The sequence below is a fragment of the Medicago sativa genome, chromosome 8 (assembly GCF_051527215.1).
Source record: "Medicago sativa cultivar Bolivia chromosome 8, Bolivia_mono, whole genome shotgun sequence".
Lineage (NCBI taxonomy): Eukaryota > Viridiplantae > Streptophyta > Magnoliopsida > Fabales > Fabaceae > Medicago > Medicago sativa.
Genome location: NC_140756.1, coordinates 77223224 through 77242214, shown reverse-complemented (window position 1 = coordinate 77242214; position 18991 = coordinate 77223224). Strand labels below are relative to the sequence as shown.

At 35.2% G+C, this 18991-nt stretch overlaps 1 protein-coding gene across 1 annotated transcript; it reads right to left on the bottom strand.

Moving 5' to 3' along the window:
• Positions 1–15199: 15199 nt before the first annotated feature.
• Positions 15200–18307, bottom strand: LOC146901731 (triose phosphate/phosphate translocator, non-green plastid, chloroplastic-like). Its single transcript, XM_085732227.1, has 8 exons — positions 17751–18307; positions 17504–17656; positions 16766–16851; positions 16567–16651; positions 16184–16303; positions 15913–15981; positions 15640–15769; positions 15200–15552 (listed from the first exon to the last, which is right to left on the bottom strand). The coding sequence occupies exons 1-8, from the start codon at positions 18192–18194 to the stop codon at positions 15482–15484; spliced, it is 1158 nt and encodes a 385-aa protein (XP_085588353.1). The 5' UTR covers positions 18195–18307; the 3' UTR covers positions 15200–15481.
• Positions 18308–18991: the final 684 nt, after the last annotated feature.

Genomic DNA, 18991 nt, shown 5'->3' with positions numbered 1-18991 from the left:
TTTTCTTGCAGATTTTTGTAAGAACCATGAGAGATTTAGGTGTAAAAGAAACTGAAAGAAGCACTTTAAAAAACGAAGTATTAACTAACTATAGAACGAAACATAATGGCTGGGATTGTTTCCAATGAATAAACTTGACCATTAAGATTTTATTCTATATTTATGTTTATAATTGTTATTGAAATTAATGATTAACACTTGCAAAAACAAAATTAGAGCTCATGAAAGAGTGTCTTAATATACATAAAAATAAGACGGCCCAAATCCATTAACAATCTCAGATGCAAATGTAGAGGCATTATCTAATCCAATAAATCTATTTAGAATCAATTCACAAAAACCCTCTTTTTTCCTAAAATAACACCTTACGTTTAATAAGTCGGTGTAAAATTGCTTAGCAAATACTACAAACTATCGAAATATAACATCCATAAAGAATTAATTAGAAGAGTAAACAATATTTTTTATTTTGTCTTCCAAGCTCAATCTTGCTGTCAACAAATTAATGTCGTTTTAATTAAATAGTCGAACTTGACTAACTAAACCAATTGAAAGAAGAAACACAAACATACATTGTTGCACACGGAGAAGACTATGAACGTCGTTTGACTTGACGCCATGACAACGTTAGTTGACATTAACACGATATTGCAAACTGCGGTGCTTCTGTCGGATAGGAAGTGACACAAAGAAAATATAGAATGCGTGCATCTAACGTGGTCACTTCCACACAACAACATTCACTGTAATCAATCTTGCATCTTCCACACAGAAACATGTTGGTGATTTCCAAAATAATGTAATCACTTTAGATCAAGAGTTGTAAATTTTCATGAGAAGCTTTCATATACATTAGAACCTTTGGCAAAGGGGTGCTTAATGAACCTTAGCATTGGTTCAAGTGTGAATGATCATAACCTTTGGCAAAATGGTGCTTAATGAACCATAGCATTGGTTCAAGTATGAATGATCATAACCTTTGGCAAAATGGTGCTTAATGAACCATAACATTGATTCAAGTCAAAGGGGTGCTTTCTCTCATGTGAAGGGTCATATAATGCACTATAAATACTTGGCATTTGGGCATTAATTGGACACACAATTTTGGACAGAATTTTGTTGCACTAACAACATAATTCTTCATCATTCTCTTACTCTAAATCATCCATCAATTCTCTAATGCATGAGTGAATTGCTGGAACCATAAATCTGTAAAATACTGTTAGGAGATACGCTTGGTGTGGTTGTGCAATACACGTCAAGGAACTCATAGTATCCTGAAGGGGATTCGCCGGTCATTCCTTATTGCATCCAATTACAGTTATTGGTGGGGGCGAATCGAACCTAAAGGTTAGTGTGGCAACCCCATACGCTTTGAGTTTTACATGCATAATCATTAAACATTTCAGGTTTCAAGTGCAGCAGCCTCTTCCCAACAAACAAGATATATAACAATCTTTAGGTTCGATTTCTATGGCTGCTTCATTGAAAGAAATGACTTCTGACTTTGTTAAGTTGGAAAAGTTTGATGGGGGAAATTTCATCCGCTGGCAGAAGAAGATGAAGTTTCTTCTTACAACATTGAAAGTGGCATACGTTCTGAACATGGCAAGGCCTGAAGAGAAGGATGATGAAACCGTTGCTGAGACAAGAGATAGACAGAAATGGGACAACGATGATTACATCTGCTTGGGACATATCCTGAATGGTATGTCTGACTCTCTATTCGATATCTACCAAAGCAGCCCTTCTGCAAAAGACTTGTCGGACAAATTGGAAACCAAATACATGCGTGAAGACGCAACAAGTAAAAATTCCTTGTATCTCATTTTAATAATTACAAAATGGTAGATAATAAGTCTGTTATGGAACAATTATATGAGATTGAACGTATTCTTAACAACTACAAACAACATAACATGAATATGGATGAAACAATTATTGTATCATCCATAATTGACAAACTTCCTCCTTCATGGAAAGATTTCAAACGAACCATGAAGCATAAGAAGGAAGACATTTCTCTTGAGCAACTTGGCAATCACCTTCGTTTAGAAGAAGAATACCGAAAACAAGAAGGTATTAAGAATCATGTCACTCAAGAGAAGGTTCATGTTATGGAAGAAGGAAATTCAAGCAAATCTTCCAAAAAGAGAAATCATGAAAATGATAAGTCTCATCAAAACCACAATGGTAATAACAACAAAAAGAAAAGGAAAGGTGAATGTTACTTTTGTGGGAAAGAAGGACACTTCAAGAATGAGTGCAGGTTCTTTAAAAAGAAGAACAAAGAAAAGAATTCAAGAGCAACAAATGATGATTTTGTTGCAGTCATTTCTGAAATCAACATGATTGAAGATGTTGATTCTTGGTGGATAGACTCTGGTGCTATTCGCCATGTGTGCAAAAACAAGAAAATGATCAAGACCATCAATGAAGGTGGGAGTGTTTTGTACATGGGAAATGCTTCAACTGTGCAAGTCCAAGGAAAAGGGACCATTGAGATTGAATTCACTTCTGGAAAAACACTTACTCTTAAAGATGTATTTTATGTTCCTGAAGTTAGGAAGAACTTGATTTCTGTACCATTACTTAATAAGAATGGGTTCAAATCTGTATTTGAGGGAGATAAATTTATCTTCTCAAAGTGGGGTGTGTTTGTAGGAAAGGGATATTTGTGTGAGAATATGTTCAAATGTAATGTTGCAAATATTAATAATAATAATATGATTTCTGCTTATATTGTTGAGTCTTGTGATTTATGGCATATGCGATTAGGACATGTTAATTTTAGAAAATTGGAGGATATGATGAAATCAAATCTAATTCCTAATTTTGATAAAAACTTTGATTCATGTACTACTTGCATGTTGACTAAAATTACAAGACACCCTTTTAAAAGTGTTAAAAGAAGTTCTAGGGTGCTAGATTTAATTCATTCAGATGTATGTGATTTACATGGTTGGCCTACCATTGGTGGTAAAAAGTATTTTGTTACTTTCATTGATGATTGCACTCGATTTTGTTATGTTTATTTAATGCATTCAAAAGATGAAGTCTTAGATAAATTCAAAATATTTAAAGCACAAGTAGAACTTCAGCATGAAACTTTCATTAAATGCTTTAGAAGTGATAGGGGAGGAGAGTTCTATCATCCGAGTTATTTTGAATCCACTGGTATTGTGCATCAAGTAACTGCACCATACACCCCACAACAAAATGGAATAGCGGAAAGGAAGAATAGGACTTTGGTAGAAATGGTTAATGCCATGTTGTCCTATTCTGGATTATCTAAAGGATATTGGGGTGAAGCAATGCTAACAGCATGTTACATCCTCAATAGGGTTCCAAACAAAAGGAACAAAATAACCCCATATGAACTTTGGAAACAAAGGAAGCCGACTCTTAATTATTTAAAAGTTTGGGGTTGTAGAGCAATTGTGAAAGTGCCTGAACCAAAAAGAAAGAAATTGGGTGAAAGAGGAATTGAATGTGTATTTTTAGGCTATGCAGAAAATAGCAAATCATACAGATTCTTGACTATTGAATCGAATGACTCATATTCTGTTAATACAGTAATTGAGTCAAGAGATGCAATTTTTCAAGAAGATAGATTTAACTCAATTTCTTATCCCAAGGATATTGTTCATTCTAATTTACAAAATTTAGAAAACAATGAATCTAATGTAGATACATTGGATGGTTCAGAACTTAGAAGAAGTAAAAGGATCCGGAAAGAGAAAGATTTTGGATCTGATTTCTTCATGTTTCTTGTAGAAGGAACAGGTAAATCCATAAATAGTTATGGACCAATTTGCTTTAACCTTGAGAATGATCCGGTAACATATGAAGAGGCTATAAAATCTCAAGATTCAGCCTTTTGGAAAGAAGCTATTCAAGAAGAAATGGATTCAATTATGGGTAATAAAACTTGGAAAGTGGTAGATCTCCCACCCGGATCCAAACCGATAGGTTGTAAATGGATCTTTAAAAGGAAAATGAAAGTGGATGGTACCATTGATAAATTCAAGGCTAGACTAGTTGCTAAAGGGTTTACACAAAAAGAAGGCATTGATTATTTTGATACATATGCCCCTGTTGCAAGAATAGCATCAATCAGAATGCTAACTGCACTGGCATCCATCCATAAGTTTGTAATCCATCAAATGGATGTTAAAACTGCTTTCCTAAATGGAGAGTTGGATGAAGAGGTATATATGAAACAACCGGAAGGGTTTGTGATCAAAGGTCAAGAAGATAAAGTGTGTAAATTAACTAAGTCTTTATATGGGTTGAAACAAGCACCCAAACAATGGCACCAAAAGTTTGACCAAGTTGTGTTAGCCAACGGATACATCATAAATGAATCTGACAAGTGTATTTACAGTAAATTCCAAAATGGAAAAGGGGTCATGATTTGCTTATATGTAGATGACATGTTGATCTTTGGTACAAGTATAAATGAGGTAGAAGAAACTAAAGCTTTCTTATCCAAAAATTTTGATATGAAAGATTTAGGAGAAGCTGATGTGATTTTAGGAATTAAAATCATAAGAGATGGTAACCATATTGGTTTATCCCAATCTCATTACATAGAAAAGGTGCTTCAGAAATTCAATCATTTAGATTGTAAACCGATATCTACCCCATTTGACCAAACTGTCAGTTTGCAACCAAACAAAGGTTGTCCGGTGGCACAACTTGAATATTCTAAAGTAATCGGATGCTTGATGTATGCTATGACTTGTACTAGACCTGACATAGCATATGTTGTTGGAAGGTTAAGTTGGTATACTAGCAATCCAAGTAAAGAACACTGGCACGCTGTGAAAAGAGTATTAAAATACTTAAAGGGAACAATGAATTATTGTTTAACATATAGTGGAGAGCCTTCTGTTTTGGAAGGATACACGGATGCTAGTTGGGTAACATATGTTGAAGATCATGCTTCAACAAGTGGATGGATCTTCAACCTTGGTGGAGGTGCAGTTTCTTGGGGTTCAAAGAAACAAACATGCATTGCCGACTCCACCATGGCTGCAGAATTTATTGCATTGGCTGCAGGGAGTAAAGAGGCAGAATGGCTAAGAAATTTATTGTATGACATACCAGTTTGGCAAAAGCCAATGGCGCCAGTATCCATACATTGTGATAGTCAATCCACACTATCAAAAGCTTATAGCCAAGTTTATAATGGGAAATCAAGGCATATTGGTTTAAGACATAGCTATGTAAGAGACTTTATTTCTAATGGAGTAATTTCCATCATGTTCGTAAGAACAGAGAAGAATCTTGCAGATCCTTTGACGAAAGGTCTGACAAAGGATATTGTGTTGAAGACATCATTGGGGATGGGACTCAAGCCCATATCTAATTGATTACCAATAGTGGAAACTCAACCCACACTTGAGTAGCATCAAGTCTTGGGTTCAATGGTGAAAGTACACTATTAGAGTAATTGTAGTACTTGACAATAGATACATCCCAAGGGTAAAAGTACTTGGACCATAAGAAGAAAAAAGGTAGGATGAGGTTTTCCTCTTAATGGACATATAGCATATATTTGCTGGAATGCATACTTATGGGGCATTCCCGATATAGTCTACCTATGTGAGAATGAAGTTTGGCCGCTTCACGGAGTTCAAGGGCTTGACTCTTAAATTCTCATGAAAAGGGATATATGACACAAGGCCTTCTTAATGTGTCATTTTACAAGTCTCTTTATCAACAGTACCGAGATTCTATGTGTAAGTTATGCACACTTGTTCTAATGAATAGTTGGTTCAAAGCTTGCCTACCATACTATTTGGGAATGAGCGAAAACTTAACTTACTAAGTAATGGTTCAAATCGTGAGATACCATTATCTGAAGGCATGGAATTTCCGGATTTATGAGATTTAGTATTTTGAAAATGGTGGGGGATTGTTGGTGATTTCCAAAATAATGTAATCACTTTAGATCAAGAGTTGTAAATCTTCATGAGAAGCTTTCATATACATTAGAACCTTTGGCAAAGGGGTGCTTAATGAACCTTAGCATTGGTTCAAGTGTGAATGATCATAACCTTTGGCAAAATGGTGTTTAATGAACCATAGCATTGGTTCAAGTATGAATGATCATAACCTTTGGCAAAATGGTGCTTAATGAACCATAACATTGATTCAAGTCAAAGGGGTGCTTTCTCTCATGTGAAGGGTCATATAATGCACTATAAATACTTGGCATTTGGGCATTAATTGGACACACAATTTTGGACAGAATTTTGTTGCACTAACAACATAATTCTTCATCATTCTCTTACTCTAAATCATCCATCAATTCTCTAATGCATGAGTGAATTGCTGGAACCATAAATCTGTAAAATACTGTTAGGAGATACGCTTGGTGTGGTTGTGCAATACACGTCAAGGAACTCATAGTATCCTGAAGGGGATTCGCCGGTCATTCCTTATTGCATCCAATTACAGTTATTGGTGGGGGCGAATCGAACCTAAAGGTTAGTGTGGCAACCCCATACGCTTTGAGTTTTACATGCATAATCATTAAACATTTCAGGTTTCAAGTGCAGCAGCCTCTTCCCAACAAACAAGATATATAACAAAACATTCACTGTAATCAATCTTGCATGTGCTATCATCGTCACATGATATGAAATGTTTGATGTTGTATTACTATAATTATAAATTATTAGATTTGATTGTTTGTTTAAGGTTTTGTAACCTTGTTTTCTTAAATAAGAGTTGTTTGTTTGTAGTTTTGATTTCTTTGTAAGCTATTTATTAGTACGTTGTTAACAATACAAAAACAATGCAGTAATTTCATCGTGCGAAACCTAAGATATTATATTGTAAAGTTACGATTTAATTTGCACTTAATTTCATTATTTTTAAAAATGAAAGAAATTAGTATTCCTTTGCAAACAGTGAATGAGATTAAAGACATTTGTATAAAGTAATGTTGCAATCTATCTACTAACATAAAAATGAAGTTGCAAGTTTTGGTGTATAATTCCTTCGTTCAGTTATTAAACTTCACTGAATAGTATACAATAACGCTGAATTTGGTGGCTTGAAAATTGGATAGCATGACTCGCCATCCTGCTGCCTTGATATTCTGACTTGGCAGTTCAATTAATAGCAGAAATTATAAGGGTAAGTTTTTTTTGAAGGAAAAATTATACAACATATACAAAAACTGTAAAATCTCTGTGAGCTTAGCTCAGTTGGTAAGGACAATGCATAATATATGCAAGGTCCGGGGTTCGAATCCCGGCCAAAAAAAAAAAATACAAAAACTATAAATAAAATAAAAGTACATTTTAATATTTTTTATAAAAAAAAAAAAAACTTATTAATTTGGAACACAATATGTATGAGTGTAATAAGCTCTGGAGTGTTTCATTAAGCCACCAAGGTTGAGACAAGGCTTTCTTGACTTGTGAGGTTCTACATTATATTAGCAATAAATGACTTTGATGTTAATTTACCAATTTGACTTCTGGTTATCGTAGAGCAAGCGTTAGGTACATCCTTAGAGCCAGTGAGATGTAGAAGCATGAGATCAAGGAGTGTATGAAACCGACAATGGATAGCAGAGCCAGTGAGATGAGATTAACCATAGAGGGTGAAGTATTAGGAGCAAAGGAAGGAGTATTAGGTGATTGAAATAATGTTGCAATTAAAGGTAAAGAAAATTAATTTATTTGAAAAGTACATCCTTAGAAATGTATAACCTACCATCAAAACTGAGGCATTTTTATCCCTTGCGCTCAGGTGATGAACCTAGGTAAACATCTGTTTGACTCCTAAACTAAAGCTCATGTTGGTTATATGGTATTAAAGAAGGAAAAATGCACAACAACATGTCTTGAAGCTTAGATAAACAGAGATAGACTAGTGAAGGACTTGTATAGTGGAAAAGTTGGAATCATGTTAATGGTGTGGATATCCAGTAATGAAACTATGACCCTACAATTTTAGAGGGATTGATGCATGAGCCAACAATGTTAGGTTAGCCTCATTTATATGTGTGATACCAAGATCATTCAAGTATTTTGTGAAAGGTCTGAACTGCCCGCCCACCCCAATCAAAATTGTACAATTTTAATACAACTAAACAATTGAATTTTAAAGAGACAATGAAATTTTCTAAATGCATCGAAGGTGTCAAATTTTCTTTTAAGAAAATAAATCTAAGTGTACTTTCTGTAAGCATCCACAAAACCAATATAGTATAAAAAGCCATAAAAAAAGGGAGAAGGGGTAGGACCCCACAAATATGCGAGAATTAGTTCAAAAGTGGTGGAGTGAAAATTAAGGGAAGGGGGACCATTGAAATTTTTATTCATGAATGGAATGTTACAAAGATCTAATACATTTTTATGGCATTAGAGTTAGCGTGACCTAGCCTTGAATGCCCCGCAGAAGAATTATTGGAAATAACATAATGAAAACTATGAGCAGGCATGTCAGAAGTGGTACATACACATTGGTATGAGAAGGCTCCTTGAGGAGTGGAAGATGAGTGAACATGTATAGGCCATTTGAACCAAGGGAGCATTCAAGGAGAACCAAACGAGAATTAGGAATCATGAAGTATGCCGGAAGCATGGTGATAATGATAATATGGTTCTTAACGTGATGACAACGCTTTAACTAACCCAAAGACGATGATTAATTATTTAGATGAGCCAACATAATGGATGTTCAAACCTTGCCCATTTCCCATGTGGACTTGTGAAGACTCGTAGATTTGACTCCTTAAAAGATTAAACAGATTAGGAGTTAATTGAGATTTGACTCTTTAAAAGATTAAACAGATTAGGAGTTAATTGATGTGTAGCATCTGAGTCAAGGAACCAAAGGGTTCAGGCATTAGTTCCTTTCTTAATGCTCTTTTTTTTTTTTTTGGTCAGGTAGCTTAGTGGCTAGAATTCACCTTATAAGGTGAATAAGTGAGGTGTCTGGGGTTCGAACCCCGGCCCCTGCATATAATAATGCATTGTCCTACCAACTCAGCTATGCTCACGGGACCCTTTCTTAATGCTCTTTAATTCAGAGTAGTTGGCATATTTTAAACTTTATATGAGATTGATATTGGTTTGTGGACTACTTCCCAAACCTGAACATTGTGTCGGATTGAGTCAGATAATGTGAAATGTTGCTTATAGTTGAGACGGGTAAGTACATTCTAAATAACTTGGGTAATGATTAACTCTATTACTATGGCATGTGCACAAGCATTTGATTCCGGATAGGAGTGAACTTTAGTCACCCACTTCATTTTACATTTCCGCGAAACACTTTGATTGTTGGTCCTAATTGGTGTTAAATGATGATATGGACGGCAAAAAAGAAACGATGATTTAAAATAGATTGATTATAAAGGGAGCCCCTAATATGGACCTCTTTTTTTAGGGTTCACCCATGGTCCTTGTTAAATGACCTGCAATGGTGGGTAGTCACAGTTCCTTTTTGGTTTACATGTAGTGCATATCCTTTTTTATATTCTGCTCTATATTTCTTCATTTCACACTCCCTTCCTCCATATGAATCTTTACGTCGTTGAGTTTTTGCAATCGGAAATCAAAATAATCAAATTTGCAACAACTCGTTAACTCCTTCTTTGTTACACCAACTCTAATTTCATCATTCACACAATAATTTAAATTCAATTTCAACAATTTAACTTCAGTATCCAAAACGCCAATTCATAAACTTGATTCTCCTTAAGACGAAACAAACCTTCCAAAACAAAGTTTCTATTGCAACTCTAGCATTTGAACAAGACCTTAAACAAGAAAACAAGCTTCACATTTATAAGGATTTTGGATCAAACATTTTTTTTCCTGGATTTCTAGAACCAGTTCAGTAATAACAAAGATATCCATGGTTGAAGTTGGGAAACCAATTTCAACAAGAGAACCGTCACATTTTGGTGATATTTCTTCAATTGGTGATATTTGTTCATATAATTGTTTGTGGCTGTTACTTTCTCCATGTCAAAGTTTTTTTTATTGAAGGGTTGTTGAACGTGTGTATCAGCAGTTGTTACTGCCAGCTGCACTGATTGACCAAGTCTTTAGGAGAATTTGTTTTTAATATTTCAGTTTTTAATTAGCTAATAAAGTAGTGGCTTAAGATTAGGAGTTAGTTACTCAGTATTTGTTTTTATTTAAGTTACAGCTTTGTATTTGACAGCAGTTTTTCAATTCAATAAAGTTCTAGTTTTTCCCTTCCTATTTTCTGAGTTACGTATAAACACCAACAGATTGGTATCTAGAGCCTTCTTCTTAGAGGGACTTGTGAGTGAAGTGAGTGAAACCCACCATAAAAGCTTAAACACTATCTTTCAATTCATCAATCAGATGGATTCTGAAACATCCTACAAAGCCCTACCAATACCTGTGTTTGATGGTGAAAACTATCATATATGGGCAGCAAGAATGGAGGCGTATTTAGAGGCAAATGACCTCTGGGAAGCTGTTGAGGAGGACTACGAAGTTCTTCCTTTGTCAGACAATCCAACAATGGCTCAGATAAAAAATCACAAGGAAAGGAAAACAAGAAAGTCAAAAGCAAGAGCTACTTTGTTTGCTGCTGTCTCAGAAGAAATCTTCACCAGAATCATGACCATCAAATCAGCATATGAAATATGGAATTTCCTCAAAACTGAATATGAAGGAGATGAAAGAATTAGGGGAATGCAAGCTCTTAATTTGATTCGAGAATTTGAGATGCAAAAGATGAAGGAGTCTGAAACAATTAAAGAGTATGCAAATAAACTTATTAGCATTGCTAACAAAGTAAGATTGCTTGGTTCTGAATTGTCTGATTCAAGAATAGTTCAGAAAATACTCGTGACTGTCCCTGAAAGATTTGAAGCTACTATCACTTCCTTGGAAAATACCAAGGACATGTCAAAGCTTACCGTGGCGGAGCTTGTAAATGCTATGCAGGCCCAAGAACAAAGAAGAATAATAAGGTCTGAAGGTTCAGTGGAAGGAGCATTACAAGCTAAATTAAAAATCAACAAAGGAGAAAAGAGCATGGGAAATAAGTATAAGAAGAGTTTCAACAAACAAGAGGCAGTTGGAAGCACCGACTACAAAAATGAAGAAAAAAATAGAGAATTTCCTCCTTGCAAGCATTGTGGAAAATTCGGTCATCCTCCTTTCAAATGTTGGAGAAGACCTGATGTGAAGTGTAACAAGTGCAACAAACTTGGGCATCATGAGAGAATTTGCAGAAGCAATTTTCAACAAAGTAATGAGGCTCAAGCTGAAAATCAACAAGAGGAAGAAGAGGAAGAAGAGGAAGAGCGGTTGTTTGTAGCAACATGTTTTACAAGCAGTAGCTCAAGTGAAAGTTGGCTAGTGGATAGTGGTTGTACCCATCACATGACCCATGATAAAGAAATATTCAGAGAGCTGGACAAATCACAAATATCAAAAGTCAGAATCGGTAATGGTAAACTGATTGATGTCGAAGGAAAAGGAACCGTGGCCATTGAAAGTTGCACAGGTACAAAGCTAATTTCTGATGTTTTATATGTACCTGAGATTGATCAAAACTTGCTGAGTGTGGGTCAATTACTTGATAAAGGATTTAAAGTCATCTTTGAAAATAAGCAATGTTTGATCAAAGATGCCAATGATAAGGTAATTTTCAGCATTAAAATGAGAAGCAAAAGTTTTTCATTTGATCCAATGAAGGAGGAGCAAATAGCTTATCCAGCTACGGTTAATAGTACAGAGATATGGCACAAAAGATTAGGCCATTTTCATCATGCAGCAGTATTGAATTTGCAAAGAAAGGATCTGGCTCAAGGCTTGCCTCATTTAGATGCTGAATTACCAAGCTGCAAGGCATGTCAGTATGGTAAGCAAGTAAGATTACCGTTCAAGCAAGCAACCTGGAGAGCAACAGAGAAGCTGCAACTGATTCACACAGATCTGGCTGGACCGCAAAGAACAGCTTCGCTTAATGAGAGCAAATACTACATTGTCTTTATAGATGATTACACCAGAATGTGTTGGATTTATTTTCTCAAGTCCAAGTCAGAGGTTGCAGGGGTATTTTGGAGATTTAAGAATTGGATTGAAAAGCAAAGTGGTTGTGTGATTCAAGTTTTAAGGTCTGACAATGGCACTGAGTACACTTCAACACAATTCACTATGTTCTGTGAGGAGGCAGGCATTGAGCATCAACTTACAGCCCCTTACACCCCTCAACAAAATGGAGTGAGTGAAAGGAAGAACAGAACAATAATGGAAATGGTCAGATGCATGCTTCATGAGAAAGGATTGCCTAAAGAATATTGGGCAGAGGCTGCAAACACAGCTGTATTTCTACTTAATAGACTTCCCACCAAAGCAGTAGACGGGAAGACTCCTTTTGAAGCTTGGTATGGTTACAAGCCTCTCTTAAAAAATTTTAAAATATTTGGATGCTTGTGTTTTACTTATGTGCCACGGATTAAAAGAGACAAGTTAGATAAGAAAGCTGAACCCGGTATATTTGTGGGTTATAGCTCAACATCTAAAGCTTATAGAGTTTTCCAACCTAACACAAGGAAATTTTTGATAAGCAGGGATGTGCAGTTCATGGAGAATGAGCAGTGGAACTGGAATGATACAGAAAATAAGTCAATAGTTGATCCTTTTCAAAATCAAGATGAGTTAGTTGATGATCCTCCTGTAAGAGGTACTAGATTGCTTTCTGATGTTTATGAAAGATGCAATGTTGCAGTCCTTGAACCTGCAGGATATTGGGATGCAAAAAAAGATCCCAAATGGAGGGCTGCAATGCAGGAGGAGCTTACCATGATCGATAAAAACCAAACTTGGAAACTTATTAAAAGGCCTGAGCATAAAAGAGTCATAGGGGTGAAGTGGGTGTTTAGAACAAAGCTAAACGCAGATGGATCAATCAACAAGCATAAAGCCAGGTTAGTGGTTAAAGGGTATGCTCAAATTTTTGGAGTAGATTTCTTTGATACATTTGCTCCAGTTGCTAGGCAAGATACTATTAGAATGTTGTTAGCTATTGCAGCACAAAAGGGATGGAAAATATGTCATCTTGATGTCAAGTCAGCATTTTTAAATGGATTTCTAGAGGAAGAAATATATGTTGAGCAACCTGAAGGTTTTGTTGTGAAAGGGCATGAAGATAATGTCTATCTATTAAAGAAAGCCTTGTATGGTTTGAAACAAGCTCCAAGAGCTTGGTACAGCAGGATTGACGAGTACTTAGTGCAGTTAGGCTTTGTTAAAAGTCTAAGTGAATCCACTTTATATGTCAAAGGTGATCAAGCTAATTTTTTGGTGATCTCTTTGTATGTTGATGATCTCCTAGTTACTGGCAGCAGTGTTGAACTGATTCAGCAGTTCAAGGATGATATGATGCAAGTGTTTGAGATGTCAGACTTGGGAGAAATGTCTTATTTCCTTGGCATGGAAGTTGAGCAGAAAAGTGGAGATATATTCATCTGTCAAAGGAAGTATGCAAAGGAGATGTTAAAGAAATTCAATATGGAGAACTGTAAAAGCATGAGCACTCCTATGTGTCCAAAGGAGAAGCTATGCAAGGATGTCGAAGAAGAACAAGTGGATGAAACACTCTACCGAAGTTTAATTGGATGTTTAATGTATCTTACAACTACAAGACCAGATATTTTGTATGCTGTAAATGTTCTTTCAAGATTCATGAATTGTGCTAAAGAATCTCATTTCAAAGGAGCAAAAAGAGTGTTGAGGTATGTTAAGGGAACCATAAATTTTGGCATTAAGTTTTGTCGATCGGAAAATTTCAAGTTACAAGGTTACTCAGATAGTGATTGGGCAGGATCTTTGGATGACATGAAAAGCACTTCAGGCTACTGTTTTAGTTATGGAACAGGGATATTCTCTTGGAGTTCAAAAAAACAAGATATTGTTGCACAATCAACAGCTGAAGCAGAGTTTATTGCAGCCACAGCAGCTGTTAATCAGGCCTTGTGGCTAAGAAAAGTTCTAGCTGATTTGCACTTAGAGCAAAGGGAAACTACTGAGGTAATGGTGGACAACCAGGCAGCCATTGCCATCTCCAAAAATCCTGTCTTTCACGGTAAAACAAAGCATTTTAGCATCAAATTATTTTTCCTCCGAGATGTCCAAAAGAATGGAGATGTGTGTTTGAAGTACTGCAAGACTGAAGACCAGCTGTCAGACATCTTTACAAAAGCTCTTCCAATAGGCAGGTTTGAGTTACTAAGGGAGAAACTTGGAATATCCAACTACTGATACAAGGAGGAGTGTTGAACGTGTGTATCAGCAGTTGTTACTGCCAGCTGCACTGATTGACCAAGTCTTTAGGAGAATTTGTTTTTAATATTTCAGTTTTTAATTAGCTAATAAAGTAGTGGCTTAAGATTAGGAGTTAGTTACTCAGTATTTGTTTTTATTTAAGTTACAGCTTTGTATTTGACAGCAGTTTTTCAATTCAATAAAGTTCTAGTTTTTCCCTTCCTATTTTCTGAGTTACGTATAAACACCAACAAGGGTTCTATACATCAAAGTTGTTGATAATGTTAGATTTAGATAGTGTTTTTCTTGGGTTAAGATTCACATAGATGGAGGAAGGTTTACAATGTGAAATGAAGAAATGGAGGACAAAAATAGAAAACTGATTTGTAACCAAATGGAAACTGGAAAGGAAGTGTATAACCTGCTATTGCCTGTCATTTAACAAGGACCATTGGTGGACCCTAAAAAAAGAGGTCCATACTAGGGGCTTCCGATTATAAAAACTGGTTTAATAATTTTTTTTTTAAAAAAAAATCACTCAAACACTACGTGGATGTCACATCATTCAACTTATCCACTAGTAAGTGCTGATGATGTGAATATCAGTTGGCCATGTCATTAGAAAATGACAACAATGGTGGAGGCCAATTCTGAAAGCTGTAATGAAGTATTAAAGTATAAGAAAAAAAGGAGTAAGGATTAAAGTTAGATAAAAAGTTTTGAAAACGATCTATAAGATTTATTTGGATCAGTACTGTATTGGATTGATTTTCAATTTAAGATTTGAAAACCATTTCATCATCCTAAAAAAATCTGGTGTCTAAATTTCCATTTGTTGCATTTTAAAATCTCAGTTCACTTTATATACTAGATTACATCAAACCACTAGTTAATTTTAGTGAGAAAATCTCAACTTGGAAACCACATTTCAAGTGGTAAAACTTGGCCAACATTTGTCAACTAATGTTTTGTACATTTCTTAATAAAAAAGAAAAACTGTGACATGTAATAAAAAAAATGATGATAAATTATTCATTGAGTAGAACCATTAGGCACCACTCAGACTCAGACATATAAAATGATATCCACACAAAAGGGATATCAAGAAAAGTAATCATGAATCCCAATCTAACCTATAAAGAAAATTGTAACAAGTTTGTGTGTTTGTTATGCTGCTGCTACCAAAATTGTGAAAATTAATCTGTCTTTGGCTTAATTCTCTTCACCCTGGAATATAGGAAAACACCAGAAAGAGCTATACCAGTTCCTGCAGAGGATAATAAGCACATACAATTTTCAGTTTCAACAAGAGATATATATGGTTAAAAAGAAGGAAGCAATTTTATTTTAGTACCTAATGCGTTAATTGGTGAGACAGGTGTTTGGAAAAATATGACAGAGCTCACAATAACTATCACACGCTTCAGACAGTTTGCTACAGAATGAGTAACAGGTGATACTCTCTCCAGTATCATATAAGAAACCTGCACATATGATAAACCATTTCATACTAAATAATTTGATTTTGTTTTCAGTGAATTATAACTAATGAAGTCTTGATTTATTTTTTCACAAAAAAAGTGAATAAAAGGGGAAAATATAATGTGCATAGAAGATGAAAACTCACTTGCTGATACGCATGGTAACAAAGTGCAGCAAGAAGAGATCTAATGTACACTTGTTGAACATCTAATCCCTGTGAATAAAAATGTTATCAATCATATATTAGTAGCCTCGTCAAAATACTCACTCCGTAACAAACTATAAACAAAAAAATTACATGGATTTGATCCATGTATGTACTTTTTTGCCTATATTTTGTTACCGAAAGAGTAATTTATTTTGATTTGAGAACGCTAACAGCGATTACTATAATTTTCAACAATGAAGTTACTTACTGCAGATTGCAGGTAAGCAGGGGTAAATTTAACACCCTCCATGAAGAGAGCTATAGGTACTGATAAGAAGAATGACATGACGGTTATTACTGAGAAGAGGGTTATGTTGTCCATGGATTCCTGAGAAGAACAAAATTATTGTTATTTAATACTTGTGTATAACAATATGAAATGAAACAAAAGAGTAAGTTCTAAAAAAATGGTATGCTCCTTGTCAATTTTTTATTTCTCTGCAATCATATCACAGCTGCGATTAGCAGTGGTATTTGTTCGTGATTTTTCACAATAACAAACATCGCGTGATTAAATTTTGGACAAGAGTTTCATAACTAATTAAGTGCTACTCTTAACCATGTTCATCAATCATAATATTGTATTATTACCTCCTTGTTAACCATGAGTTTTTTGCTAAGAACGTTACGAGATTGATTCGTCAAATTGGAAGCCATTGCACTCAAAAACCCAACCCTATTCAATATTTGCAAGGAAAAAAAAGCCACGTATTAGAATTCAAATAACCAAATAGTTCTTTTCATAATTGGATTTCTATTCTTCTCTTCCTATAGAAGGATTAAGACTCACCAATTGAAAGAGACTTCGGTAGCAGACGCCAGTGCCACTCCACCTGCAATAGGCACAAGGGAAGCAACCACCCATGCTGTAGGCATCTGTAACAAAGTAAGGAATTAAGATTGCAAATATTAATTCACAGTGTATTGAATGTTGAAGCAGCAACCATGAATTTATTTTTCCTTCAAAAGAACAAGCTTAGCATACACAATATACTATGATGTATTAAAGCAGAACTAATGACCATTTTATAAACTTTCCGAAGAGGATTTGAACTTTGTCCTTCAAAGTTACAAGGTCAAACTCCTATTACTAAGCTAGCACCTCATGGACACACAAGTAACCACATACTCATTTGTCTGATCCTCAGATTTATCAAAAAGAAACAACAGTAATAACGTAGACAAGGACAAAAACAGCTCCAAGCCTCCAACTATATAAAGAATAAAATGAGACAAATTGTTTTGTACATTCCCTTTGGTTCCACCCCCTGTCTAGCGATGCTAAAATAAATATAAAAAAATTCAATTTTGAGTTCTACTTTCAATATAAAGACAAAAACATCACATATATAATCCACGCAAAACACATGACAGTCGAACTAAAGATACGTTTTTTGCATTTTGTCGCGTTCAGTTATCGAGCAAAATAACAATGTTTAATCGCGAATAACAGTATCGCATTAGGCATACATCAACATCAAAATTAAATTTAAAATTTCATAACAATAGCATAATTTGGTGACTTTACCTCTCCAAGGAACGTAGAAGACAGGAGGACAGAAAAGAAAGGCTCCATTGATTTAACAGTATGAGTAAAAGAGACAGCAACCTTTCCAAGACTCATGTTAGTGAAAAGGTTCCCTAATGTATGTACCAAAGCCAATGGAAATATTGCTAAAAGCTGCAAAAACAGAGAAATAACAGAACCATAAATATTACAAAACAGAAAAAATAGAACAGTAACAAAAACACTATAGGGAGATGAAGGTAAAAACCTGTGATGAAGTGAGTTTTGGTCTCTTATAAAGATTAAGACCCCACATGAATGCTACAAGGAGTGTCCCAATAGCAAATTGAAAAGCAGTGAGGGTTACTGGTAAATGGTAAACTTTCAAGACCTGTTTGTTATAGATATTAAAGTAGATGTTAAAGGAGAACCAGAGGCAAAAAAGAACTCCAAGCTCTAGAGCTTTGAATAGAGAACTAGGAGTGTCGGCGGCGTCGATGGTGGTGGTTGCTTTGGTTTGGAAGCGGGTGGAGGAATGAAGGGGTGTTAGGGAGATGAATTTTGAAGAAGAATGAGAAGAAACGAGAGGTGTGCATGATGAGAAGGAAGAGGAAGAGAGAGATGAATTGAGAATGGAAGGAGATGAGAAGAGAGAAGAGCGAGATTTGTAGAGAGAGAAAGAAGGGGAGAGAGGTAAAAGTGTAGCCTGCATTTTGGAGATCGGAAAAGATGATGAATGCGTTTTCGGAGTTATTATTAAGAATGTTACTCCACGATGATGGAGCGTGAAAATGGGAGAGAAACCTATAACAAGAACAATTGAATGAATGAATGCGTTTGAATTGGATGAATAAATAATGTGAGAGAGAGAGAGAGAAGTGGAACAGAAAAAACAAAAGAGCATGAATCTAGACTCTGATTTGTCGCATATTCTATTCTTTGCTATTGGTGGCATTGCAGCCATGCCTCTATACTATACTGGATCTTTGATTTTGTTCCTTTTAAAAAAGAGGATTACGTCCTTGTCTTTTAGGACAAACGGGTCAGAATTGTTCCACTTAACATACTTGTAGTAGTTGGGGTACTTTTGATCAGACATATTTTATTTTGATTTTGCTTATTCTCCTCTTTGTTTTTTTGGTATTCTTTTCTTTTTATTGATTCTCTCTGGGCTTAAATAGGCAAACCGTCCCTGTAATTTGGGCGCGTTTTGATTTTCGTCCTTGTAAAAAAAAAAATTAATTACATCCCTGTAAAAAAAAATTTGTTTTAAAAAGGTCTCTGGCCCCACTTCTAGTATGTGCCGGCATGGTTTTGGCCACGTGGCAGGAGCTGACTGCGCAACTTTTGCCACGTGGCGCTGACGTGGCATGCCACATAATTAAATTTTGTTTATTTTTTTCAAAATTTAAAAATTCTTTTTTTAAATTAAAAAATCCGAAAATAGATTTAAAAATCATAAAAAAAATTAAAAATCGGAAAAAAAAACTGAAAATTAAATTTTCGATT